A 25,263-nucleotide genomic window follows, 5' to 3' on the forward strand; every position below is an offset into this window, starting at 1 on the left:
TATAGGAAGGATTGGGTCTGATCAAAATCTGGGCATACTTGTGTTCCTCCCACACCTGTTTCTACATACATTGTGGGTCTTGGACACTTCCAGGCTCATTGGCATCTCTCTCTGTGAAGATACCTGACCATCTGAGGAGATGTGGGTGACCAGTTAACTTCCCTGTGGTGTATATGCAGCTGTGAGTACAGCTCTACCTGGGATGTTTTACTGTGTAGGTCTGTCTGGCCTGGAACTCACTGTGTAGGCCCGACTGGCCTCAGACTCGCAGAGATCCTTCTGCCTCAGCCTTCCAAGTACTGGAATTAAAGGTGTGTACCACCGGGGGCTGGAGAGATGGCTCAGAGGTTAAGAGCATTGCCTGCTTTTCCAGACGTCCTGAGTTCAATGCCCAGCAACCACATGGTGGCTCACAACCATCTGTAATGAGGTCTGGTGCCCTCCTCTGGCCTGCACCACAGATAGAATATTGTATACATAATAAATAAATAAATATTAAAAAAAAATGTGTGTACCACCACACCCAGCTCCACTCAGGCAATTTTGTCATTTACAGTTGTAATAGTTTGTCCCTAGTGGCCATTACATTAACTTGACCCCAGGTTCATACTCCTTTTTGTTGTTGTTGTTGTTGTTTGTTTGTTTTTCCAAGATGATTTCTCTGTGTATCCCTGGCTGTTCTGGAACTCCCTCTGTTCAGGCTGGCCTCAAACTCAGAAATATACCTGCTTCTGCCTCCTGAGTACTGTCTGCAGAACATAGAAGGAGATCTTAGTCTTCTGTGAACCTAAAAACAGGTGTCTGAACCTGCCCAGTTTGTTGTTGGGTCTCATGGTCACCATGAAGATCAGTTAAACTAGTTCTCACCGGAGCTGTCACTACATTTGGCAACTGCCTTTGTTATTTGATGTTACCTATCACTAAAAAATGTTTGAATGTGTGTGTGTGCGTGTGTACATGCTACAGCGTGTATGCAAAAGTCAGAAGACAGCTTGCATGGGACTTGATTATTTCTTTCTACTATGTGAATCCTGTAAATTAAACTCAGCTGTCAGGCTTGGTGCTATGTCCCTTAACCTGAGCCATCCTGCTGATCCATTACCTATCACTTCTTTTTCTATTTTGTTTTATTTTATTTTATGTGTATTGGTATTTTGCTTGCATGTGTGCACTGTGTGTGTATTTAGTGCTCTAGGGGACTAGAAGTGCTGGATCCCATGGGACTGGAGTAACAGACAGCTGTTGTGAGCCACCATGCGGGTGTTGGCAGTCACACTCTTGGGTCTTCTGGAAGGACAACTAGTACTCTTAACTGCTGAGCCATTTCTCCAGCCCCTACCTGTCACTTTATGTATATGAATGTTGAGGGTTTTTTAAGACTTATATTTAGTTTTGCACATGTATATATATGTGTATGTGTGTGTGTGTGTGCATTTGCTGTGTGTCTGCAGATACCTGCAGAGGCCAGAGGAGGGTGTCATATGCCCTAGAGTTGGAGTTTTGGGTGAACTACCTGATTTGAGTGCTGGGAACCAAATTTGGATCCTCTGTAAGAATAGCAAATGCTCTTAACCACTGAGTAATCTCCCCAACCCCTAAAATCACTTGAATATAAAACAAAAACCAAACAAACAAAAAATCCTAGAGAATCCAGACCTGATGGTACCAGAGCTATTCAGAAAGCTGAGATTGCAGATTGGTTACCAAATAACAGATAGAAAGGGCAAGGATTCCAGGACAGGCTCTAAAGCCACAGAGAAACCCTGTCTCGAAAAACCAAAAAAAAAAAAAAAAAAAAAAAAAAGAAAGGGCAAGGAGTGTAGCTGGGTGGCAGAACGCTTGTTTACCATTACAAGGCCCTGGTGTTGGAGGATGGGGTGAGGGTGGGGAAACTTAAAGGAAGCAGAGCCTAGTGGTATCTGCTGTGATTTTACTAGATTGGTGGGCTTCTCATCCTCTTTATGTTGATTTGTCTTGTACAGGTTTTGAATGGCTTAAACTTTTTAATGGAAAATACATAGTAGTCTTAATAAAAAGCAGCATGCAAGGAGGGCTGGAGAAATGGCTCAGAGGTTCAGATCACTGATTGTTCTAATTCCTGTCTGTAATAAGATCTGGTGCCATCTTCTGGACTTATATATAGGCAGAACACTATAAATAAAAAATAATTTTTAAAAAGAGCAAATAAAACTCAATGAGGAGATTATTTATAAAGTAGTGTGCAATGATGCACACGCGCACATGCACACTCTTGCCTTAACTGTAGCCTGACATATGCATATTTGTGTGCATTTGTTATCTTGCAGGTAGCAACTGGTACTCCTCTTACCAGCTCTTCTTGCATGCCAGGGGACCAGAAGGGTGTCTGTGTCCCCACTCTCTTGTGTTCTTGTCTTAGATTGTAGTTTAATTAGATCAGGGCCAGTGCACATTTGTTACTTGAGGTCATTAACTTATCATCTGCCCCATGCAGTTCTACACTGCTTTCCTCATAGTGTCTCTTTTCTAGTGTGTGGCTCACAATGCCCTGGAATGTGCACGAGCCATCTATGCCTATGCCCTACAAGTCTTCCCCAGCAAGAAGAGTGTGTGGTTACGAGCTGCATACTTTGAGAAGAACCATGGTACCAGGTATGTAGTCAGTTTCCACTTTCTATCTGCATGGTACTGGATTCAAACCTCGCTTTCCTGAAGATCAACCAGTGACAGTTTTGGGTCTGTCCCTCTGTGATCATGAACAAGTTACAGTGAGAGGAGATACTTTTGTGGCCCTTGGGACTCTGGAACCGTCTCATTCTTTATAGCCCTTCTGTGATTTGATTATCACTTTGATAGTTGAGAAACGAAGGCATGAAGGAAGCCTGTCCTTTACTAGTGCCGCGTGGGTCTAGGAGTGTCCAGTGCAGGCTGTCGGTGCTTGGGCACTGTCTTCAGCAGTGGGCGGGACAGTGTCAGGGCCCATGCGGTCTGTTTTTCATTTAAGCTGCACTGGCTTTCTGGGGTTTGGCTGGTTTTTGTACACAGAAGGAGGTCCCTGACAATTTTCTTTAATTGTACTCTTTAATTGGAAAAACCTTTGGGTCTGCCTTATTGGCTGTAAATGCTGATTAAATTAGGCATTGCAGTTTCTTGTTTTAAATATGTAACTCCCTGGGGTATTTGGACTCATGTTCCTGAGCACCCTATAGCATTCTCTTTTGGGTCCTCAGCTCTTCCCTGTGTTGGGTGGGCATGGACCTTACTGGTTCACCCACATTGCAGCTGGGACTTTGAGCCCTTGTTTCTTTTCTGGTGTTAGTTAATGTTAGTTTCTACAGGGCCTCTTCCTACCCTGCCAGCTGGCTGGTATTTCAGAGTTAACTCCTTAGGGAACTTGAGAACTTTCTGAAATGATCCTGATGACTCACCTTGTAGAATGTCACTTGGTTCAGTCTTAAGTGCTGATTTGCATGGGATTCTATCATGTCAGGTGTGGGTTGAGACCTCATGACTCATGCCCAAAATGTACACTGCTATTTACTCAAGTGTTTTAATGGTCAGTTTTCTCCTACTAACCTGTTTTTTCTTTGCTGCTAACTTACACACTGATAAAGTCATCAATATTTGGGCCCAGGGCTGTGGGAAACTTAGTGTTGCTTCTGTAGGCACTTTCTGTGTGATAGTTTTGTGTGTTCTTTCACATGAGGCCCATGGGGGTCATCAGTGAAGGTGTTATGACCAAGAGGTGGTGGACCATAGATAATCCAGAGATTTCATACCCAGTATCCAAGGCTGACAAGTATTCTTTCTCAATAGTGTTCTAAAATCACTCTCAATAAGACCTCTTTTTGAGGGGAGGGAGGGGTTATGGGTGTCAGGGACCTTAATCTTTATCAGCGAATCCAGGGTGTCCTCTGTGCTTCAAGATAAAAGGGCCTTCGCTGTCCCCAGACTGCCGTGTTATCACTGCCCCCAGGATACATGACTGTAAAAGGCTCTGCTGTTTAAACAATGCTCTGCTTTATAGAGCCCACTTCAGTAGTTGATTTTCGATTTTTTTATGGGAAAGAAAGATTTCCCCACACTCTCCCCATTGTAAAATCTCATAAATCATTAATAGTATCGAACTTTGGAGTGGTAACTGTCTTTTTAGCATCTTGATGGCTGTATGCTCTCATTTATGGCCTTGACCCTAGTGACTGTGGCCTCTGTTTTGCAGGGAGTCTCTGGAAGCACTCTTGCAGAGGGCTGTGGCCCACTGCCCCAAGGCAGAGGTGCTGTGGCTCATGGGTGCCAAATCGAAGTGGCTGGCGGGGGATGTGCCTGCAGCAAGGAGCATTTTGGCCCTGGCCTTCCAGGTAGGTGAAGGATGCCTGTGCTGGGAGGGGCCATGAACATAGCTCTGTTTTGGTCCTTCTGTGGCCCTAGAACTTACCCTGTGCATATTCCTTGGGATATACCATGGTCTGGTCTAGAGACCCTGGATTGTTCGGGTGCCTCGTCTATGGAGCCAAAGCATGAGGAACAACCCAACCAGCAACACTGACCTCTTAGTCCCTTTTACTTCCTATGACTATAGGCCAGGTAGTCCAGGGTACAAGACTTACTTTAGTAAGCTGCCTGGGTGCTTTAGTGCCTTTGTGAGACTGGAGCCCTATTAAAACAGCTACACTTACTTGGCCTAACTAGGCCTAGCTGTATAACACATATAGTGTGTGTGTGGCAGTGATGGTGACAAATGTGTGTGTGTGTGTGTGCGTGTGCGTGTGTGCGTGTGTGTAAGCTAGAGGTCAACCTAGGGTGTCTTCCTATTTCACTTTGCACTTTTCTTTTCCTAGACAGGGTTTCTCTGTGTCCTGGCCATCCTGTATCTCACTCTGTTGACCGACTGGTCTAGAACACACAGAGATCCACCTGCCTCTGCCTCCTGAGTGCCACTTGGCCCACCTTATCTCTTTTTAAGGACAGGATCTTTCAATGAACCTGGAGTTTAGAGCTCACCATGGATACCAGCTGTGTTTAGATTTCATCTGTCTACACTCCCCAGTACTGGAGTTACAGATATGCATTGCCATGCCTGGCTTTTGTCTGGGCGCCCAGTGAGCACTTTTTCCACTGAGCCATTTCCCTAGTCTACATGTAGCATTTAACAAAGCATTTTTACCACAAAAAATCCTAATATTTTATGATAACGTGTTAAATTCTTTTTGCTGGGTTACAGTGCTATAATAAATGTCAGTCTGGTATCATAGCCCAGGGCAACAGTAAAATTTGACCCAGAAGCGCTACCTCGGGTCCATCTTTTGCTCCAGCTGTCACCTGGAGAGACACAGGAACAAGGGGTGGTGCTGTGTGGGATAATCAGTTTTCTCCTCTAGTTGTGTGCTAGAATTCTAGGGTGGTTCTCTTTTCACATAACCATAGACACCTTGGCCGTGTTGCAGAAATATTTAAGGAGGCTAGGTACAAGTTTTGAGGACACCACTTTTATGTCCCCTGAACTCTGAGTTTGTGTAGCTTGGTATATGCCTGTGGGAGCCTTTGCACAGCATTATCTGTATCTTGATCTACCCTGACCACATGGGCATGCTGGTATGGCTAGCTGAGGGGAAGGGATGAAGTTAGATATACAGGCCCTGACACAAAGATGTGAGTGATCTACTCGGGGTTTGGGAGGATTCTAGAGGGGTGGCTCTTCAATGCTGGCATCGTTGCTTCATCTCCGTACAATATAAAAGCAGATGTGTTTTTTCCTTTATTTCCCAGGTAAGCTTACTGAGGTCTACATTCCCTAGCTTGCACCGGGAACGCACTAGTCCTGCATCAGGGCGAGGCCCAGCTTAGTTCCCACTGCTGTTCCTGATTAAGTGTGATCTAGCCCTGGTGATGCAGCTGTGCTTGTTCTCCAGGCCAATCCCAACAGTGAAGAGATTTGGCTGGCGGCTGTGAAGCTGGAGTCAGAGAACAATGAATACGAGAGAGCCCGGAGGCTGTTGGCCAAAGCACGGAGCAGCGCACCCACTGCCCGAGTGAGTGGTGACTGGTGGGTGGGGCATGGTTGGCAGGGTTGGCAGGGTGCCTCTTGGCTCATCCATTGCATTGGGAAGGAGTGAGATGAGTAGGGCATGTTATTGGGCTTTACAATGCATTTCTTCAGCCGGGCGGTGGTGGCATATACCTTTAATCCCAGCACTCGGGAGGCAGGGGCAGGTGGAGCTCTGTAAATTCGAGGCCAACCTGGTGTACAAAGCAAGTTCCAGGACAGCCAGGGCGACATAGAGAGACTCTGTCTCAAACAGACGTGTGTGAAAGATGTCTGTGACTTCAAGTGTGTGATGGAAAGGTCGTTAGCATCCAGATAAATGGTGGGAAAACTCTTGTGTGATGGTGCTGGTCTGCTCTGCAGGTGTTCATGAAGTCTGTGAAGCTGGAGTGGGTGCTGGGGAACATCACTGCTGCGCAGGAGCTGTGCGAGGAGGCGCTGAGGCACTACGAGGACTTCCCCAAGTTGTGGATGATGAAGGGGCAGATTGAGGAGCAGGGAGAACTGATGGAGAAGGCCCGGGAGGCCTATAATCAGGGGGTGAGCCTCTGTGAAATGGTGGCACACACTTTTAATTCCAGTACTCAGGAGGCAGAGGCAGACAGATCTTTGTGAATTCTATTCCAGCCTGTTCTACAGAGTGAGTTCCAGGACAGCCAGGACTACACAGAGAAACCCTGTCTGGGGCAGGGTGGGGGTGTCTTAGGGAACTCAGCATTGGTCAATTCCCCACACTTTTGAACAAAGTGGAAGGACCAGTCTATGATAGAACTTTGTGCTTGGGACTGAACCTTTCTCCTTCATTTTTCTACAAAGCTGCACACCCTATATTTGGGATGTATGGGATTTGGTACATCAAAAGTAGTATAACATACATTTGATGTATGCTTGTGTATGTAGCATGGCCACATACATGCAAGTACGCATCCTGTATACACGTGTGCATGACACATGTCTACAGACATTCTTTGTGTACATGTACATAATACACACAGTAAACTGCTACACACCGCAGTGCACACAACAGAGCCATGTCTGTAAACCCATGTCAAGAGTATGTCTAACAGCCTCAAAAGCGTTCTTGAAAACTTACCTCAGTTCTCACAATTTCATGGATGCTTTCTGAACTCCTATTTTGCTGTATTTTTTGGTCACAGCTGAAGAAATGTCCTCACTCTACACCACTGTGGCTGTTACTTTCCCGGCTAGAGGAAAAAATTGGACAGCTGACTCGTGCTAGGGCCATTTTGGAAAAGTCTCGTCTAAAAAACCCAAAGAATCCTGGGCTATGGTGAGTCCTTGGTAATTGGCTCACCTTCCACGTTCAGCCCAGGCTCCTGGGCACAGCAGTAAGTGACAGCCTCTGTGAGGAGTCACAGTGCCTGCCTTGGGAGAGCTGGGTCAGGATGGGGAGTGGGCTTCTCGTGAAGGACTCTCAGATGTCAGGAACGAAACTGAGAAAGTGGATTGTAGAAGAGGTAACATAGGCAAGACTTTGAGGAACATGAAGACACTCACCAGAGGGAGCAGAGTGTGGTGGTGAGCACCTGTAATCTTGGTACCAGGGAGGCTGAAACAGAAGGGTGGTGAGTTATGCCAGCTTGGGCCACGTTGTGTTACAGGTAATGCCTGCAGAGTCCAGCTAGGGGTTAGGCTGGAATGAGAGAGAACACTGCTGAGCAGGAGTAGTTCTTAGGTCTGGGCTTGTTCTGATATCTTCACTTATATCTGGGTCCCCAGACCTGTGGGGTCTGGGATCTCAGATGGGGCTGCTGCCTTGGTACTAGGCTGTGGGCACCAGTGCTGCCATATCTGCGCAGTATGGAATTCCAGCCTCCTTCCAGTTCAGTGCAGGAGGACTTGCTGAGTAAGCCTGGCAATCTGAACTTGATCCATGGAGGCCATTGAGGCAGTGGTGGGAGCAGTTTCCAAAAGTGATCCTCTGACTTCCACATGTGTGTGGTGGCACATATACACGTGCATGACAACAATAATAAAGTAAAAAATGTAAAAGCCTTTAAAAGGGTATTTGGCAGAAGGCCAGCTGGAGTAGTGGTTGTGCTGTGATAGATGGGGCTGGGACATCCCTGGGCTGTCTTCCTAGGTTGGAGTCAGTGCGACTGGAGTACCGTGCAGGGCTGAAGAACATTGCCAACACGCTCATGGCCAAGGCACTGCAGGAGTGCCCCAATTCTGGTAAGGGCTTCTGGCTCTCTGGCGTAGCACAGAGGAAATCTGTGGGATGAGATTGATTGACTCTCAATGACTCCTTTAAGATGCAGTCTGTGTGTCCCATTTTAGTCTAGCTTCACTGATTCGGTTATAAAGAACTTCAGACCACATCCTCAGTCTCAATATGGGAGAGTTTGATTTCATGTTCTGAAGCACCATCATTTTTTTCTTAACCAAATTTAACTTCTATTTATTATTTTACTTACATGTGGTATATAAGAATGTAGCTGGGTAGTGGTAGTGCACGCCTTTAATCCCAGCATTCAGGAGGCAAAGGCAGATGGATCTCTGAGTTTGAGGCCAGTCTGGTCTACAGAGCAAGTTCCAGGACAACCAGAGATACACAGAGAAACTGTGTCTCACGGGGGTCGGGGGCGGGGAGGGGGAGAAAAATAAAGAAATGTATATGTCACTTGAAAAAAATTGGAATTTTAAAAGGATATAAAGATTGCCTCCAACCTAATATTCAGGAATTTCTTTTCTTAGTGTTTGAAGTATTTCTTTGTTATTATACAGAATTGAATTAAAGTTCTAGTAGGTATTTGATACCTTTTTGGGGGATGGGGGACAAGGTTTTATGTAGCCTGGAGTGGTCTCAGACTCACTATGTAATAAAGGCTGGCACTGAATTCTTTACTCTTCTGACTCCACTTCCCAAGTATTAAATTACAAGCCTGTGCCACCATGCCTGGCTACAGTTTTTTTGTTGTGGTGCTGATAGTGGTAGCTTTTTTGTTTTGTTTTTGCTTTTTTTGCTCGACTCTTACTTTGTAGCGTGTAGGTTGGCTTCTAAATCATGATCATCCTACTTGAGCTCTTGGCTTCTCAAGTGCTGGGATTACAGGCACGTGTCACAAGCCTAGTTATCATCTCTGCGTGCGTGTGTATGTGTGTGTGCGTGCGAGTGTGTGCTTGCGTGCGTGTGCGGGTGTGTGTTTCAAGGCAGGGAGTTTGCCGTTGCCTGTTGCCTGCTCGCTGACTGAGTGAGAGTGAAAACTTGCAGCTGCCATACAGAGCACTGTCCAGTCTGCTCTGGCAAGGCCGCTGCAATTCAGGAGGTTGCTGGGTAGGTTGAGGCCCTTGTGGCTGCCTTCCGGACACCCCTTTTAAGGCAGCCTGAGATCCGGGAGGGTGCATTTCTATGGTAGAAGGGCAAAATTCTGCTTCTGAATTTCAGGTATCCTGTGGTCTGAAGCTGTTTTCCTTGAGGCAAGGCCCCAGAGAAAGACCAAGAGTGTGGATGCCCTGAAGAAATGTGAACATGACCCCCATGTGCTTTTAGCTGTGGCTAAGTAAGTAGTAGTTCTTTGGGGGTTGCTTATCCTTGGGGGGTCCTGGTGTAGTTTTGCCAGCATCTTTATCTGGCCATGCTGACTTTGCAGAGTGAGCTGCTTGGGCCTCAGCTGCCAGAACTCCTGCTTCAGTCTTCTGGGCAGCATCTTCTTGAGGTGTTGAGGGACTGTCTAAACACCTGTCTGGTTACCTGTCTTCTCAGGCTTTTTCTCAGCCCCAGGCTTCTGGTGGGAACTGTTCTCTTTGTTTCAGTACCAGATGGGGCCTGGATTATATGCTGGACAGATTTGTTGATATTCCAACTAGAATTTAAGTATTAAGCAAAACCCCTTTGAAGGGGCTTCAGCCAAGAAGTTTTTACTTTCCTTGTGTTAGCAGAACTCAGACCCTTTCAGCTGGTCCTGGGAATAACCCTGGCTATAATCCATCGTCTTGTTTAGCCATGGATCATCTGTGATCTCCTGTTACCTCCCAGCACAGGATTGTGCCAGTGGTGGTGATGAAGGCAGAGCCTTAGAACCAGTTTGGTTCTGTTTGAGTGGCACTGAATACCCAGGGTCTGGTGCAACTGCCTTCACAATCCTGCTGGGCACCTTTGTTATCTGTGGCCCTAGCAGATGAGGGAGGCTTTAGACCCAGCCTTCCTAGCCTGGGCTTCCTTTTCCCAGTGTAACTTCTATATGCCCTCAGACAGAACAGCCATAAACTTCACAAAGGCTTTGTTAAAGTAAATAAGTCACTCCTTGCTGTTCCCAAGGTGATGATCCATGTGCCCGTTATCTTGAGTTTATGCTCTTTAAATCACAGTTTATCTAACACCAAGCAATTAAGAGCACTACATGGCTTAAAAAACAATCAAGTTATCAGCATGAAATTACCCCATTTGGTACGTGAGCACAGCTCAAACAGCTGCCTACAGTGGAAAGGTTAGTTGTTCTCCAGCTGCCTCAGTAAGGGAGGGAAGGTGAATCAAGCCCAAGTCCTCGACTGCAAAAGGCTTCTCCACAGCATGCTGGGCCATCTTTTCCATTGTTGTCTGCTGTCCTGTACTAACTACCAGCTGGGGAAGGGAGCCATGGAGACCCTGGTTTGGGTCCTGTCCTGTCCCTTTCCTTTTTCTTTTCCCTTTTCCCCTTTTCCCTTTCCCTTTTCCCCTTTCCCCTTCTCCTTCCCCTTCCCCTTCTCCTTTCCTTTCCTTTCTCTCTTCTGTCTTCCTTCTTAAATTTTGTGTTTGTTTTTTTTTGTTTTGTTTTTGTTTTTGAGATAAGGTTTTTTTTTGGTAGCCCTGGTTACCCTAGAATTCTCCCTGTAGACCAGGCTGGCCTCAGACTCAGAGATCTCCCTGCCTCTGCCTTCCAAGTGCTGTGTGTGATTAAAGACGTGTGCCCCCACACCCCAGAGCTGACCTTTGGGACCCATCTTTGTGTTTGTGTTTGCTCATGCTGCTACAAGGGACTGGACAAGGCAGGATACTCCAGGGTTTGTATGTTGTTGAAGAACAGTCTGAAATTTCAGGTTTTTATAATCAGTCTTAATGTTTGTTAAAGTTAGTTTCATATTTATTTGACCCAGAAAAAATATTAGGTTTAAGAAGTTGAGATGTTATTGTGTGTAAATGTTATAAAAAGCAGTGGGGAGCCGGGCAATGGTAGCACATGCCTTTAATCCCAGCACTCGGGAGGCAGAGGCAGGCGGATCTCTGTGAGTTTGAGACCAGCCTGGTCTACAGAGTGAGTTCCAGGACAGGCTCCAGAGCCACAGAGAAACCCTGTCTCGAAAAACCAAAAAAAAAAAAAAAAAAAAAAAGCAGTGGGGGTCAGTGAAGGACCTGGAGTGATCTCCAGGTATTCCTGGACCATGGCTCAGGCCTTCTGTAACACATGCCTGGGCTTGCGGATCTCACTAGGAACTAGATGCAGCTGACTCCCAATCCCAGCAGGCACTATCCTTATCCCATAACAGGCTGTTCTGGAGTGAACGAAAGATCACTAAGGCACGGGAGTGGTTCCACCGCACTGTGAAGATTGACTCAGATCTGGGGGATGCCTGGGCCTTCTTCTACAAATTTGAACTGCAGCATGGCACTGAGGTGAGGCTACCCTAGGATACCAGTGTGCAGTGATATCCTGCCTGTTCCCTTAGACATTAGAAAGCTCTGTCCAGACCATGGGGAAGGGGAATAGAAAGTGGCCAGGACCAGCAGCTCGTTCCCAGTTGAGGTTTGTTGAAGCCATGCTCATAAGGCAAGGGTGTCCAGGATGTCCTGGGTCTCTCACTGGAAGTAGTAGCCAGACCATGTCGAGTCCAGGAAGTACCTAGCTCAGAGATGATGCGCCTACGGTTCTGACACAGTTCGGCACACAGGTGCATGGACTTGGATGCCATGTTCCCCAAGAGGAGGGGATAGCTTGAAATCTGCTGGGGCCAGATCTGCAAGGGGACAGACAGGCAAGGCTCAGTGTGTACCTAACCCTACCTAAAGTACCCTTTGGTCTCTCCAGGAGCAACAGGAAGAGGTGAGGAAGCGCTGTGAGAATGCAGAGCCCCGGCATGGAGAACTGTGGTGTGCTGTGTCCAAGGATATCACCAACTGGCAGAGAAAGATTGGGGAAATACTAGTGCTGGTAGCCGCCCGTATTAAAAACACCTTTTGATGGGGTGGAGGACAGGGCCCTTTGGGGCAGCACATGGACAATGGACACAAACCCTATACTGTGTATCTTTCATTCATTAAAGATTTTTATAGAGTTATGTTGAGGCTAGGGTGTCTTTTTCTTTTTCTTCTGTTTGGTCTTTCGCTCCTATTCCCTTGAGTGGTGGTCATGGCCAGTCTGGTTTGGATATAGCCTCCTGCAAGTGCTTTTATGCTCCAGAAGAAGCATACTTGGGGTACCAAGGGCTTGCTGAGATAAGGACTTGGGAATACAGGTTGTATATAGAATGGGGGCTCTGTCATGGGTCTATGGCACAGAGGCTGAAGGTCACGTGGGGACCAAGCTGTACAAGAAGGAAAGGCTTAGAGAAGCTCCTATGTTTTGTAGGCATCTTTGCTTGCCTTGGGAGGTATGAGCTCACTGGCTTAGGGAAGTACCTCCTGTTCCTGTCCTGAGGAATATCTAGAATTCCTTGGATATTTCTACAGAGAGATCCATGGGGTTCCCTATGGTTAGGGACCATATCCAGTGGTTCCTTTACAGTTGGAAGGGAAAGGACCTGACTACAACATCAGGCTGTTGGGCTGCTGGTGGTTTCTGCTCCTTCTGACTGTTCCCAACTCCCAAACTGAGGGCATTGAAGCAGTTACCGAAGAAGATGCTTGGGTAATGTTTCCTGTAGGGTTGTGGAAAGGTGAGCCTGTAATGTCCTGGTTACTTTTCCTCTCTGTGCAAATGAAGGGTTTTTGTTGTAGTTGTTGCAGCTGCTGAGGTGATCAGCAACTCTTTGTGTATTGATGTAGGATGTCCTTCTGTACACTCTGAATATGTGTTGATTTTATTGGTTGATGAATAAAGCTGTTTTGGCCTATGGAAGGACAGAATATAACTAGGAGGAGAAAGCCAGCAGCTGCCGGAGAAGATGCCAGAGCACCGGTAAGCCATGGGCCACATGCGATACAAAGATTAATAGAAATTGATTAATTTAATTGTAAGAACTGGCCAGTAATAAGCCTGAACCCTCAGCCAAACAATTATAATTAATATTATGCCTCTAAGTGATTATTTTATAAGTGGCTGCAGGACAGTAGAAAAGTCTCTGGCTATAGTGTATCACATTTATTTATTGGGGTGCCTGTATGCCACAGCATACTTGTGGAGGTCAGAGGACAACCTACAGGAGTCTTTTCTTCTATTATGTTGGCCCCTGAGGCCAAACTCAGGTTGTCAAGGCTTTGCAGCAAGTGCCTTAGCCTGCTGGACCATCTCACCAGCCCACACCATTGCTTTCCTTCATCTGGAAGTTGAACTTTGCTGAGCAGGAGATTAACTGTGTTCCAGAGGCTGCTGTGCTAGGACAAAAGCAAAACAGCAACCCTGGGACTGGGCCTCCTACTCCTGGATGACCCCAAGGTCTAGAAGGATGAAGTGGGGCCAGCAGTAGAATTTGGGAAGTCCCAAGTTCCAGGCCTGCTGGAACAGGTCTGTCTGGATATGAACTGGGGACTAGTTGCTGGCCTGCCTATCAGGAGAGACTATTGCTCTCTGCCCATTGAGACAGCGCGGGGGTCTCAATGGGACTGGAGACTCAATCCCAGACCCAGAGCAGCCCTGGATCTGCTGCAGCAGGTAGCTGCTCTGCCCCAGAGTCAGGTTAATTGAAGTGACTGGAGAGAGGGTGGGGAGGGGCTAGGGGCAGGGCTGACTTACTGGACTTTCCTTCCCTCCTTTCTTGCTCCCTCCCTTTGTTGCTGGAGGAGCCAACTTCAAACACCTCTCCACCTGCCCCCCCACCCCCACCCCGGCTCTCACCAGGGAGGCCCCATCAGCCGATAGAGGACCTGGTGTGACTGCCAGTTGCCTGTTTCATTGTCAGCCCAAAGACCCAGAGGACCCCAGGATCATGTGTGTGGCCTGCTAGAGGGAATAAGAGAAAGCCATCCTGAGAGGCCTATGGTGAGCAGCTGGGGCCTGGGGGAGAGGGCTGGCCTGGGCCAAGAGTCTGGGCATGGGCACAACCCAGGGGAGGCTGTTTCCCTGTGCCTCATAGGAACCCCCAGATGTTTATGACAGTTCCAAGTAAAATGACCATTGTTAGTGCTTTTGTCTTGGCCTTCCTACACCCCTTTCTCCTCATACCGGGTTAAGCCTGAGTTATAGGATCTCCCTAGCAGCCAGCCTGTCCCTTGTTGATGCTAGATGTCTTTCTAGGAGTCTCACTGGCCAAATTGGCTCTTGTTCTTAGTGTAGTTTGATGGGCTGTTTTCAGCACCCCTCCATTGGCCATGGTTTCAGATGACTTTCAAGAGGGTGCTACTATATTTGTTCTTCAGTGTTGGTGCTGGTATCCTAGGCAGAAGCCCTCACCCCCACCCACCTCTATGTGGGAGCTTGTGGTGTGTTCAGTTCAGCTTTCCTGCCAGGGCTGGGAAGCCGAGTCCTGTCATTTCGCTGGGCTCACAAAATTAATTTTCTAGCCCAAGTAGGCTGGAGGCCTAGAGGCAGGTTTAGAAACTGCTCCATTTGGAGGAGCTGCCTCCCTAATGTCACCAGTCCTTTCCCGTTTGGGGTGGGACTTTGCTTCTTCTGCTGTCTCCAGTACTTCCTCCCGCCTTCCCCTTCCAGTGGGGGTCTTGGAGCTCTGAACCATTGTTTCTGCCCTAGTTGTTTTGGTTTGGTTTGGTTTGGTTTGGTTTGGTTTGGGGTTAGTGGAGGGGCAGGGTTGGTTCCTGTGGCTGGTTGTAGCAGAACCATCGAAGAAGAGATTGGAGTTCCCATACTGCATGAGATCAAAGTGGCTCCACCCCCAGATCAGGGGTGAGGTCATCCTGGTGAGGCTGTACTCACTTCTTGCTGTATCCCTTCTGATCCCACTCCCTGTACAAGGCCAGTCAGTGAGCCTTTGTGCATCCACGGTACTTAGGTGCTAACTTTTCTGCCTTTCCAATGTAGACTATAGTGCCACCCCTTGTCTGTGGCACCTGTTCTCTGTCTCCTTCCTAGTCCTTCAGGGGTTCAATGAAAGTTTTCCCTGTGCCCCAATACACACGCCACAAATGTTCACAGAACGTGGCACTATTTAGTGTTTACGTCTCTTTTCTCTTCCCCAGGACTGCCAGGGTTTATCATAAGCCGTAGCTAGAGTCTGATGAAATTTTTGATCCTACCATCTCACAGATGAGGGGACACCCTTGTGGTGACTCCAAGTGTCTATGGAGCCACTGCTTGTGCTGGAAGCTTAGGTTCTCAACCCTACCTGGTGTCCCCTCCAGGTGCCCCTCAAGCCCACTCTCTACGTACTACCAATGCTGCTGGCATTTCTTGAGTCGGCTCTGGTCTGGGCCGGGTCCCAGTCCTGCAGTGTCCAGGAGGTACTCCGGCACTACCAGGCTGTCATCTTCCAGGACTTGCAGGCTGCCATGCAATGGGCTGGGACGAGAGCCCAGCATACAGAGCCTGGGTCCCGGCACCACCACCTGACTGGAGCTGGTGGAGGTCAGGGACAGCCAGGGGCCTCCTGTGATGCCCAGAAGGTATGGAGAGGTACCCCCACCTACACCTATCTGTACACCTACACCTTCCTCAGGCCCCATCCCCACTCCCGTCCTGCCTTTCCTCCCTTTCCGTCTCAGGAGCATAGCATCCTACTGTCGATTGAGTCCCTGGGTCAGACCCTTCTTGGGAGCGTGGCTGGAGTTCCCCACAATGCATTAGAGAAAGCGGCATGGACAGTAGCGGTGCGCACCAAGGCAGTGATGCACAGACACTGCCGGACATCCAGCAGGGTATGTGTCCTCAACTGCCCTTCCACTAAGGACTGCCATACCAATGTCCCGAGGCTTTGGGCTCGAGTAACTCGCTTCCCTCGGGGCTGAGTACAGGTTGTGAGATAAAGGCAAGGGTTCAGGATCTGTATGCACTCACAGCTGGTCCCCACTACCAGATCCTGCAGCCCAAGAGGCGTCCAGAACAGCAGCGTCCCAGCCGGAGGAGGTTCCTGCTACGTGCCCTGCACGCTGTCGCCACCTGCTGGGAGAAGCTCTTTTCGCTGAGTGCCATGGCCACCAGAGAATTCTAGCGCTGCCCCTGTCCTTACGCCCACATCTCACGGAAGACTGGAAGCAAGCTTTGGTTCATGTTTTGACAGTGCTCCCCCCCCTTCAGCTCATACTGCCTGCACTCAAAGGCCCAGGATGTGGAGAAGAGACCACACTCCTTCATGGCTATTCTTCCACATACCCAGTGAGGCCCCAATAAATGGAGTAAGTGGTGTGGCGTGATTCTTCTACCTTTGCCTGACTGGTTATTGGCCCTGGACCACCCAGGGATTGTGGCAATAGTTGTACCTCCCAGCGTCATACAGCAGAGGGTGTGGGTGGGCCGTTGGACCTGTCCTCACGTAGTGTCCAAGGCAGGGAAGCCCCAACCCCCCCCCCCACACACAACTTGGTTAGGGGTTTTAAAACGTCATGCATCCGTCCTGCCCAACACTGGACCGGAGGAGAGGGTGGAAATGGAGAGGAGGGGAAGGCTGAGCTTGGTGGATTTAGAGCAAAACAACCGGATAAAGGAAACAGGACTTAGAGGAAGCCAGCCTTGCTGCCCTGGCCACAAACTAGACCAGGCCATTTCCTGCTGCCCCTGGGGGATGGGCAGAATGGGGTGGGGGACAACTCCACAGGCTGCCCCAGACTTGTCTGTTGAACTGACTAGGCTGACCCCACTACCTACATAAGCCTAAGTGGAATGGTTCTAGCCCTGAACAGAAAGAGGCAATGTCCCTCAGGCTCCTTGCCTCATCATAGTATCTTGCTCTGTGTCTGTCAAACAGGCAAACAAGAGGCCGAAAAGACAGTGGTAGGGCAATCTACAAGAGCAAGAAATAGCCCTGAAGTTCTTCATGTCTCCATTGGTGCACATGTGGTCTGCCCAGTGGGACCTTTTGTTTCTTTCCACAGTTGAAGAAGCTGAGACATGGAAAGGGTGTAGGACCTTCGTTGATCACACAGAAGAGTTGGGATCAGCTTTGGACCCAGAGTGTGGTGTGTAGGAGAGAAATAGAGCTTTCTGGATATCAGTATGCATTTAAATAATTTGATTCAGATCTCTAATGGTCTCACAAGCCGCCTTGGAGCACATTTTGGTTCTGCTCCATGGGGTAGAAGAAGTACCAGTGTGGAAAAGTACAAGGTAGGGCTTGCCAGAGAGCTCCTAAGTACACATACCTTCAGCAAAACCAGTGGAGGAGGGGCGGATGACTGTGGGCCTGGGCATGCTGGGGTATAGCCAATGTCCCAGTAGAGAAAAAGGCCCAATTTTGTTGAAATGTAAGCCATAGGCAGCAGAACTTGACTAAAGAGTGGAGTCTGGAGAAAGTAACAATCCAGGCACTGAGCTGGAAGAGGGCAATATGGACAGCCCTCCATGGAGATATCCATGTACCCATTTTGCAGGGCTACCTGTACTTATACTTGTCCCAACTTTAGATCCTATTGGGAAATCCCTTGAGTCGTAGTGAGCATCCTACAGCCATCTTGCTGTCCAGTTCCACTGTTCAGAGCAGTCAGACTGGGGAGGTAAGGAACAGGGTGTCCTGACTCCCACCTTCCTCTCTTCAAATGAGGAAAAACCCAACAAGCCACGGTCTCCTGGGACTGGAGGTGAAGTAGACGCCTCGAGAGTTTCGGGGAATAAATGTTGATGCCTAAACCCTGTGCCAGACTGCACGTTTAAAGACCACCTGAATTCTGTGCCCATGGCTCCTGGACACATCAGCCTGTGGTTATCAACACACTGGAATGACTGTCCTCCTGCAGGATGAGGACAGGTACAGATTCAGGATCAGAGCTGAGGGACAACCAGAATGTTACTGAGACCCTAGGTCCTTTACTCTCAGCCCAGGGACCTAAGTGGAGGAGGCTCCCTGGAACTTCTTTGTAGTTGAGGGTAGGGCATCATCCTCCACATGCACACCTAACGTGGCCCAGCGCAGAAACTGCCCCACAGTTGCTGGCTGCTGACAGCTAGAAAGACCTTGGAGATACTGAGGCTGAGACGTGGAGCTGGAGACTACTGGTGCTGTCCAACCCCACACAAGCTTTCTCAGGGCTTGACTTTTCAGGGAGGTGGGGTGTGAGGATTACAGATGGGACCCCCCAAGGCACTGGCCAGGCCTGTGCAATTTCCTGCAGCCCAGGAAACAGGCCTCCATATGTAACCCTGGAAGACAGAGACTGGCAGGCTTTGAAGGGAGTCTGGGTACCACGGCCTCCCACGACTAGGAGCCTTTGAAAGAACATCTGGAACTTGGGCAACAGCTATGGATGACAAGCTAGTCCTTTGGTTTGCAAATCCCAAAGTTAATCTTGACTTTGCTACTTGTGTGTTAACAACCCCGCTCCACCTCCCATGATGCAGCAGGGAGTGAGGGCTGCAGCCTCTTCTGTGTTGGGACAGCACTTCCTATCCTGCCACCTACCACACTAGCATAGGAGTGTGGGTGAGCTGAATAAAGGGAGCAGTAAGAACGGGCATGTCTGTCTTGTGCCCTATGAGTGCAGAGCCACCGTGAAGCATGCAGAGCTCTGAACTTAGCTGCAGTCCTAAAGTTGGGCTCGCTTTGGCAGCACACACACTAAAACTGGAGTGCTACAGAGATCAGCATGGCCGCTGTACAAGGATGGTGCACAGATTTGTGAAACATTCCATATTTTTTTTCTCGTTACCAGCTCCTTGAATGGGAGACAATAAGTAGACCCGGGCTTGGCTCAAGTTCATCATCCTTAGGCCAATCCATTGGTAGGTATCACACCACCATTGTGAAATCCTGTGGTACATGTAAAGGAAGGTTCAGCTAAACAAAATAAAAACAAAAATAAAAAACAATTGGGCTCCTACAGGGATTGGGTAGCACTATAGTCAGGGCTGTGGAGGAGAAGGAGATATCTCCCTGGCCTGCAGACTCCCTGGCCTTGTGGGCTTGTGGGTACTTGGCCCTTGCAAGACCTGCAGGTGTGCAAGAAGGCTGCTTCAGCTGTAGCTAACTGGAAACAAACAAGGCCCTCTACTCCAGGAAGCACACATTACTGGGGCAGGGGTTGGGGGGGGAGTGAGGCAGGTGTTGAGGCCCATTGTCCCTGCCAGTAGCCTTCAGGATCCTGGGGGTGGGGAGAAAGGGACAGTCCCCATCCTGCCCTCTCCTCGGGAAAATTTAGCTTTGTAAACAGAAACACCCACATACACCACACACCCTACTCCACTAGGATCTGGAATAACTAGCAAAGAGGTAACACCTGCTATGGGAAGTGAGTCCTTGTTTGGGTGGAAATGGGAAGGGTCAGGCTCTTGGCAGCAGTGCCGTGCCTGCTGTGGGGGAAGTGGGACATCCTGGGGTACCAGCTCCTGGGTCTCTTGCTGTGTAGATGGGATTTCTGCTGCTTGTCTGTTTGATGCACCCTGTGCTCAGTGGTGCACTGGGTAGCATTCCAGTCCAGTTATTAGTTTGTGGCTCCGAGAGAGAGAGGCAGCCAGGGCTCCCAGGTGAGCAGGCTCTGTCCTTGGACTGCCCCTGGCGCCCCCTACCCGGCACAAGGCCAGGGGTCAGGGCTGCAGAGCAAGATAAGCCCAGTTTCCTGCACTTACTCCCAGAGCTGTGACTCCCAACACTTCCTGTTTTCTGGAGGGCAGACAGGGGTGTGGGAGATTGGGCAAGGTGGTGGGGGCTGGGGTCATGAGACAGAGGGTGGGGCTGTGGGGGAGGGGCCATAGGAGATGGGATGAAGTCATAGAGGGGAGGGCTTGAATACTGGGTGAAGTAGCGGAGTGAGAGCAGATTCTTGGGAGATTGGGTAAAGTTGTAGCGGCCAGGGTTATAGGAGGCATGTCCCTAGAGGCAACGGTGGGAGGTTGAGTTGTGGGTGGGCACAAAGCGGAGCTGTGGGCAGCCAAACCCAAAAGAAGTAGTGAAGTCATGAGCTGGGGTTCTGGGAAACCTGTGAAGTCTTAGGGAAAGGATCCCTGAGAATGGGAACCAAGGGGCCAGAAGAGCACTATGGACCTGGTATGCACTTAGGCCTTTCCTGATCCTCAGAGACAATAACCCTCTACGAACACTTTTCCCTCCTTGGTGAATTCCCTTCCTAACCTGGAGCACAAGTTTTGTAGGCTTGGTAGTGGTTGACCAAGCCCTGCATAATCTTAGTTTGGAACCAGGCATGGTGGTACATGCACTGAAATACTTGGGAGACAGAAGTGGCAGATCTCCGTAAGTTCGAGGCCAGCTTGGTCTACACAGGATGTTCCAAAACAGCCAGGGTGACAGAGAGACCCTATCTCTAAATAAATAAAAATAAATAATAAACAAACACATGAACATTTCTAAAAAGAAAAAACAAACAAAAAAAGAATATGGCTGTGGTTCTTAACCTATGGTTCAAATATTGTCATTAGAAATATAAATTCAAGAAATCTTAATGACAAACTAATAGAAGTTTGTGACATGGTCTCTCTTAAAATATATTGTTTTTACTTTTCTTGTAATAACTAAAACCTCAAAAAGTGAATCCAAGGGCTGGAGAGCTGATTCATTGGTTAAGAGCACTTACTGCTTTTCCAGAGGACCCAAGTTTGATTCCAAACACTCACATAGGTGGCTCATAACTGCCTGTTACTCCAGCTCCAGGGACTGGCCTCTGTGAACACCCACATAGATGTAGTATATTCTCATTCTCTCTCTCTCTCTCTCTCTCTCTCTCTCTCTCTCTCTCTCTCTCTCTCACACACACACACACACACACACACACACACACACACCACGGGATGGGCATGGTGATGCACACCTTTAATCCCAGCACTCAGGAAGCAGAGATAGATCACTAAGTTTGAGGCTGCCACTCTACATAGCCAGTTCCAGGCTAGCCAGGGATACATAGTTTCAAAGCAAACAAACAAAAACCCTCGACCCCAAAGACTATTAATACCCATTACCAGTATCTATAACTATTAGGTAATTAAGATGTATTTAAGATAAAGTTTCTAATTTTCAATTTGAAATATAATTATCTTATTGAAAAGAAAGTGTTTTCTAAATTTGTAATTATAACAATAGTTATAATGAGACATTAAAGAACCACCAAGTAAAGAAAAAGAGATATAAAGTTATAGGTATGAAATATACTTTTGGAGCCAGGCAATGGTGGCGCACGCCTTTAATCCCAGCACTTGGGAGGCAGAGGCAGGCGGATCTCTGTGAGTTCGAGACCAGGCTGGTCTACAGAGCTAGTTCCAGGACAGGCTCCAAAGCCACAGAGAAACCCTGTCTCGAAAACAAAAAAAAAAAAAAACAAAAACAAAAGCAAAAAAAAAAAAAACAAAAAAAAAAAAGAAAGAAAAAAAAAGAAATATACTTTTGGTAAAAGATGACTAAAGAGAAAGAACATTGCTTTCAGATGTGAAAGGATTTCATATGGTGAGGTAAAGATGGTTTCAAATTGAAGATAGACAAGAACAAAAACCGACTTGGGGTCTAGAGAGATGGCTCAGTGGTTAAGAATGCATAGTGATCTTGTAGAAGATCAGAGTTCAATCCCCAGAGCCCACACTGTAAGTCAAACTCCAGGAGGAGCTGATGCCCCTGGGTTAGGTATCTACAGTCATGTGTGCACACCTGCCCCCAGCATGTATACAAAATTAAAAATAAGGGGGCTGGAGAAATGGCTCAGAGGTTAAGAGCATTGCCTGCTCTTCCAAAGGTCCTGAGTTCAATTCCCAGCAACCACATGGCGGCTCACAACCATCTGTAATGAGGTCTGGCGCCCCCTTCTGGCCTGCAGACATACAGACAGAACATTGTATACATAAGAAATAAATATTTAAAAAAAAATTAAAAATAAATAAAAATGACTTGCTTAGAAAAACAAAGATGTTGTTTTATACTTTTATTAAACACAACATTAAAAACCTGTGATTAGATTTTATTTTTATATGTTTTAAATTTTTTTTCCCATTGGTTCTGGCTTTCACTTGCTGAATATCCCCTGAATTAACAATAGGGAAAATTCCATTTAAAATAATTATTCCTGTGCTGGAGAAATGGCTCAATGATTAAGAGAGAATATTGCTCTTGTGGAGGATCTGAGTTCAACCTCATGAATACCTGCCCACACATACATATGCACATGTGTGTGCATACACTCATGCACAACACACACAAATCTTTAAAGGAAGAATTATTTCCAACACCCACATAGCAGCTTACAACCATCTGTAACTAGTTCCAGGAGATCCAACACCCTCTGGCTTCCAAGGGTACCAAGCATACATATGGTGCACAGACATACATGTAAGCAAAATACCTATTCACATTAAAATAAATTTACAGAGTGAGTCCTTAGATAAGGGGACTATTGTGTATAGCGTATCTGATGGCCTTAAGTTTTAGCCCCAGTACCCACATGGTGGAAGGAGAGAACTGACTTGTACGGGTTGTCCTCTGAGCTCCACACATACCCCATGGCATGTGCATGCCCACACACTTATACACTCGCACACAAATAAAATGTAATTCTGAAAAAGAATAGGGGGTGAAGAGATGACTCGGTGTAAGAGCTCTTGGTTTTGTTTTGCTTGTTTTATTTTTTGTTTTTGTTTGAGATAGGATTTCTCTGTGTAACAGCCCTGACCTAAAGTGCTCGGTATAGAACAGGCTGTCCTTGAACTCACAAAGATCTGCCCACCTCTGCCTCCTGAGTTTGGGATTAAAAGCTTGCATCATCAGCCACCACCTCCAGGCAAGAGCCCTTGTTTTTGCAGAGGACTCAGGGACAATTCCCAGTGCCCACGTCGTGTGGTGGTACTGTCTTTAAGTACAGATTCCTTGGGTCGAGTGCCCTCTTCTGGCCTTCATGGGCACTGCATGCAGGTGGCACACATACTTGTAGACAAAACACTCAAAAATATTTGTTTAATTTTATTTTACATGTATGAGTAATTGCTTGTTTGTTTGAGATGGGGTTTCTCTGTGTAGCCTTGGGTGTACTAGAAATCGCTGTATAGACCAGGCTGGCCTCGAACTCACAGAGATCCACCTGCCTCTATTCCTGAGTATGGGGATTAAAGGCATGTGCCACCAACTGCGGCGGACTTCTTGACCGGTGACGGAAGAACGACCACCACACCAGGATTCAACTCAGATCACGCTTTACTGGAGTGCCCTTGATTGATGGGGGCATGGAACGAGGGGGCAGGAAAACGAGGGACAGGGAGCAAAGGGGCAGGGAGCACAGGGGAGAGGCAGCAGGAAGCGAAGGGGAGCAGGAAGCGAAGGGAGGAGAGAGCAGGAAGCGAAGGGAAGGGGGTGCACTTAGGCAGCCGCTTAAATAGGGAAATGGCACACGGGTCGCCCTGTGATTGGCTGCCACCAACAGCTGACACCAGACCGCATCGGGATAGGCTCAAGAATCCACATCCACCACGCATGCGGGAAGCGGGGACACGCAGCTCTCAGTGGAATAGCCAAATATGGAGTTGTTTAATACCAACAAGACAGAATGTCGGCGCCATCTTGTAATGGCGATCCTGTCCGGCTCACTACAGTTCCCCCTTATTGTTTGTAAGCAATGAGCGCAGGACTAACGTCATCCAATCTGACCCCCACCTCATGATGTGTTGGTCGATCGAGGATGGAAGATATTTTCCATGGACACACCTTCCCCTGTGCAATGGGTATTCGAGAAACCCCGGGGGTGCAAAGGCTGTGTCGCAGGAACCTACAACCACACACCTTCCCAAGTGCAATGGATCGACAGATCCCATGGGGTGCAAAGGCTGTGCAGAAGGAGCCTACATCCGCACACCTACCCAAGTGCAATGGATCAACAGATCCCATGGGGTGCAAAGGCTGTGCAGGATGGAAGCTCTAAGCGTCTCTTAGTGCTAACAACCATATCTGGGGGAAGGAGCCACACTCCATGGTAGCTAATGCCTGAGAGATTATAACTTTATTCCCATATAGCCTTATCCCTATTGGTCTGGGCTCGAAGGCAGCAAACCAACCACAGGCACAACACACAGCCACCCAGGCAGCTTGCCAAAAAAACATGCCCACGCAACTGAAAGCACAGGGACCCTTTCTCTGTAAAGTTACGTGCTACTCCTAAAAGGTAAGAATCTGGGGAGAACTGTGGCATCATGCCGAACAGGCATCGCCTTTGGGAAGGCTGACAGGATTCCCCTTCAGTGCTCCGCCTTCCACTGGATCCACGTCATCAGGGATGTCTGCAGGAACTTTCTCCAGAGACTCAGCCTCATCCTTAGGAACTTCCTTGATCATGCGTGTCAGCCGGCTCGGAACCCAAAGCGGAGCCTCTTGGCCCTGTGGAAAAACACATACAGCTCCCCTGGATCTTGCCAACACAAGATCCGGTCCATACCATTTGTTCTCCAATACATCTTTCCACTTCACATATTCCTTTTGTTCCATAGGGCCTGCTGCATGCTTTTCAGCTGCTGCAGCACCCGACTCATTCAGGTTTAAAAAATTGAGTGTGAAGAGAGCAAGGGAGATTCTTTCCCTGGGGGAAGCGGATTCAGCTATTCCCCCTTTTTGTTTTTGTAGAATTTCTTTAATATTTCTGTTGGCTCTCTCCACAATACCTTGTCCTTGTGGATTGTATGGAAGACCCGTAATGTGGGTCACTTGGAGCTGTGCACAAAAGGCACGAAATCCATGGGAGGTATATGCTGGGCCATTGTCTGTCTTCAGGCGTAGGGGTTTTCCCCAGGCAGCCCAGGCCTCCAGGCAATGTGTTTTTACATGAGTTACCTTTTCTCCCGCTAGGGGCGTGGCATGAATAATGCCCGAAAAGGTATCCACTGATACATGTAAATATTTTAATTTGCCAAAATCAGGCAGATGGGTAACATCCATTTGCCACAACGCGTTAGGTTGCAGCCCTCTAGGGTTGACCCCAACATTAGGGGGGTATAAAAAGGTCACACATGAAGAACAGGCTTTAACTATTTCTCTGGCTATCTGTCTGGAAATATGAAATTTTTTTCTAAGGG

At 48.0% G+C, this 25,263-nt stretch overlaps 2 protein-coding genes and 1 non-coding gene across 3 annotated transcripts in view; all 3 read left to right on the top strand.

Moving 5' to 3' along the window:
- Positions 1 to 12,298, top strand: part of Prpf6 (pre-mRNA processing factor 6) — a 57,546-nt gene extending 45,248 nt beyond the window's left edge. The window contains exons 13-21 of the mRNA XM_075963434.1: positions 2,510 to 2,631; positions 4,199 to 4,337; positions 5,889 to 6,008; positions 6,386 to 6,562; positions 7,180 to 7,313; positions 8,127 to 8,218; positions 9,432 to 9,546; positions 11,510 to 11,636; positions 12,049 to 12,298. Coding sequence (XP_075819549.1) covers positions 2,510 to 2,631; positions 4,199 to 4,337; positions 5,889 to 6,008; positions 6,386 to 6,562; positions 7,180 to 7,313; positions 8,127 to 8,218; positions 9,432 to 9,546; positions 11,510 to 11,636; positions 12,049 to 12,201 — 1,179 coding nt within the window. The 3' untranslated portion in view covers positions 12,202 to 12,298. The remainder of the gene's footprint in view (positions 1 to 2,509; positions 2,632 to 4,198; positions 4,338 to 5,888; positions 6,009 to 6,385; positions 6,563 to 7,179; positions 7,314 to 8,126; positions 8,219 to 9,431; positions 9,547 to 11,509; positions 11,637 to 12,048) is intronic.
- Positions 12,299 to 13,071: 773 nt separating this feature from the next.
- C2H20orf204 (chromosome 2 C20orf204 homolog) lies at positions 13,072 to 16,279 on the top strand. The gene is made up of 4 exons (XM_075962928.1): positions 13,072 to 13,137; positions 15,474 to 15,734; positions 15,834 to 15,986; positions 16,145 to 16,279. Exons 1-4 carry the CDS (start codon positions 13,072 to 13,074, stop codon positions 16,277 to 16,279), a joined length of 615 nt encoding a protein of 204 aa, XP_075819043.1.
- Positions 16,280 to 18,811: 2,532 nt separating this feature from the next.
- On the top strand, positions 18,812 to 18,915 carry LOC142845265 (U6 spliceosomal RNA). The gene has a single exon (XR_012909834.1). It is a non-coding gene; the product is annotated as a U6 spliceosomal RNA (small nuclear RNA).
- The last annotated feature ends 6,348 nt before the right edge of the window (positions 18,916 to 25,263 follow it).

This window comes from Microtus pennsylvanicus, chromosome 2 (genome assembly GCF_037038515.1).
Source record: "Microtus pennsylvanicus isolate mMicPen1 chromosome 2, mMicPen1.hap1, whole genome shotgun sequence".
In the NCBI taxonomy this organism is placed as follows: domain Eukaryota; kingdom Metazoa; phylum Chordata; class Mammalia; order Rodentia; family Cricetidae; genus Microtus; species Microtus pennsylvanicus.

What these genes read in the sequence shown, in the direction of transcription:
- C2H20orf204 (XM_075962928.1), top strand. Translation starts at nt 13,072, where the DNA reads ATGGAAGGACAGAATATAACTAGGAGGAGAAAGCCAGCAGCTGCCGGA. An exon ending in CCTCCTGTGATGCCCAGAAG is followed by an intron (nt 15,735 to 15,833) that starts GTATGGAGAGGT and finishes TTTCCGTCTCAG; the next exon opens with GAGCATAGCATCCTACTGTC. An exon ending in ACTGCCGGACATCCAGCAGG is followed by an intron (nt 15,987 to 16,144) that starts GTATGTGTCCTC and finishes CCCCACTACCAG; the next exon opens with ATCCTGCAGCCCAAGAGGCG.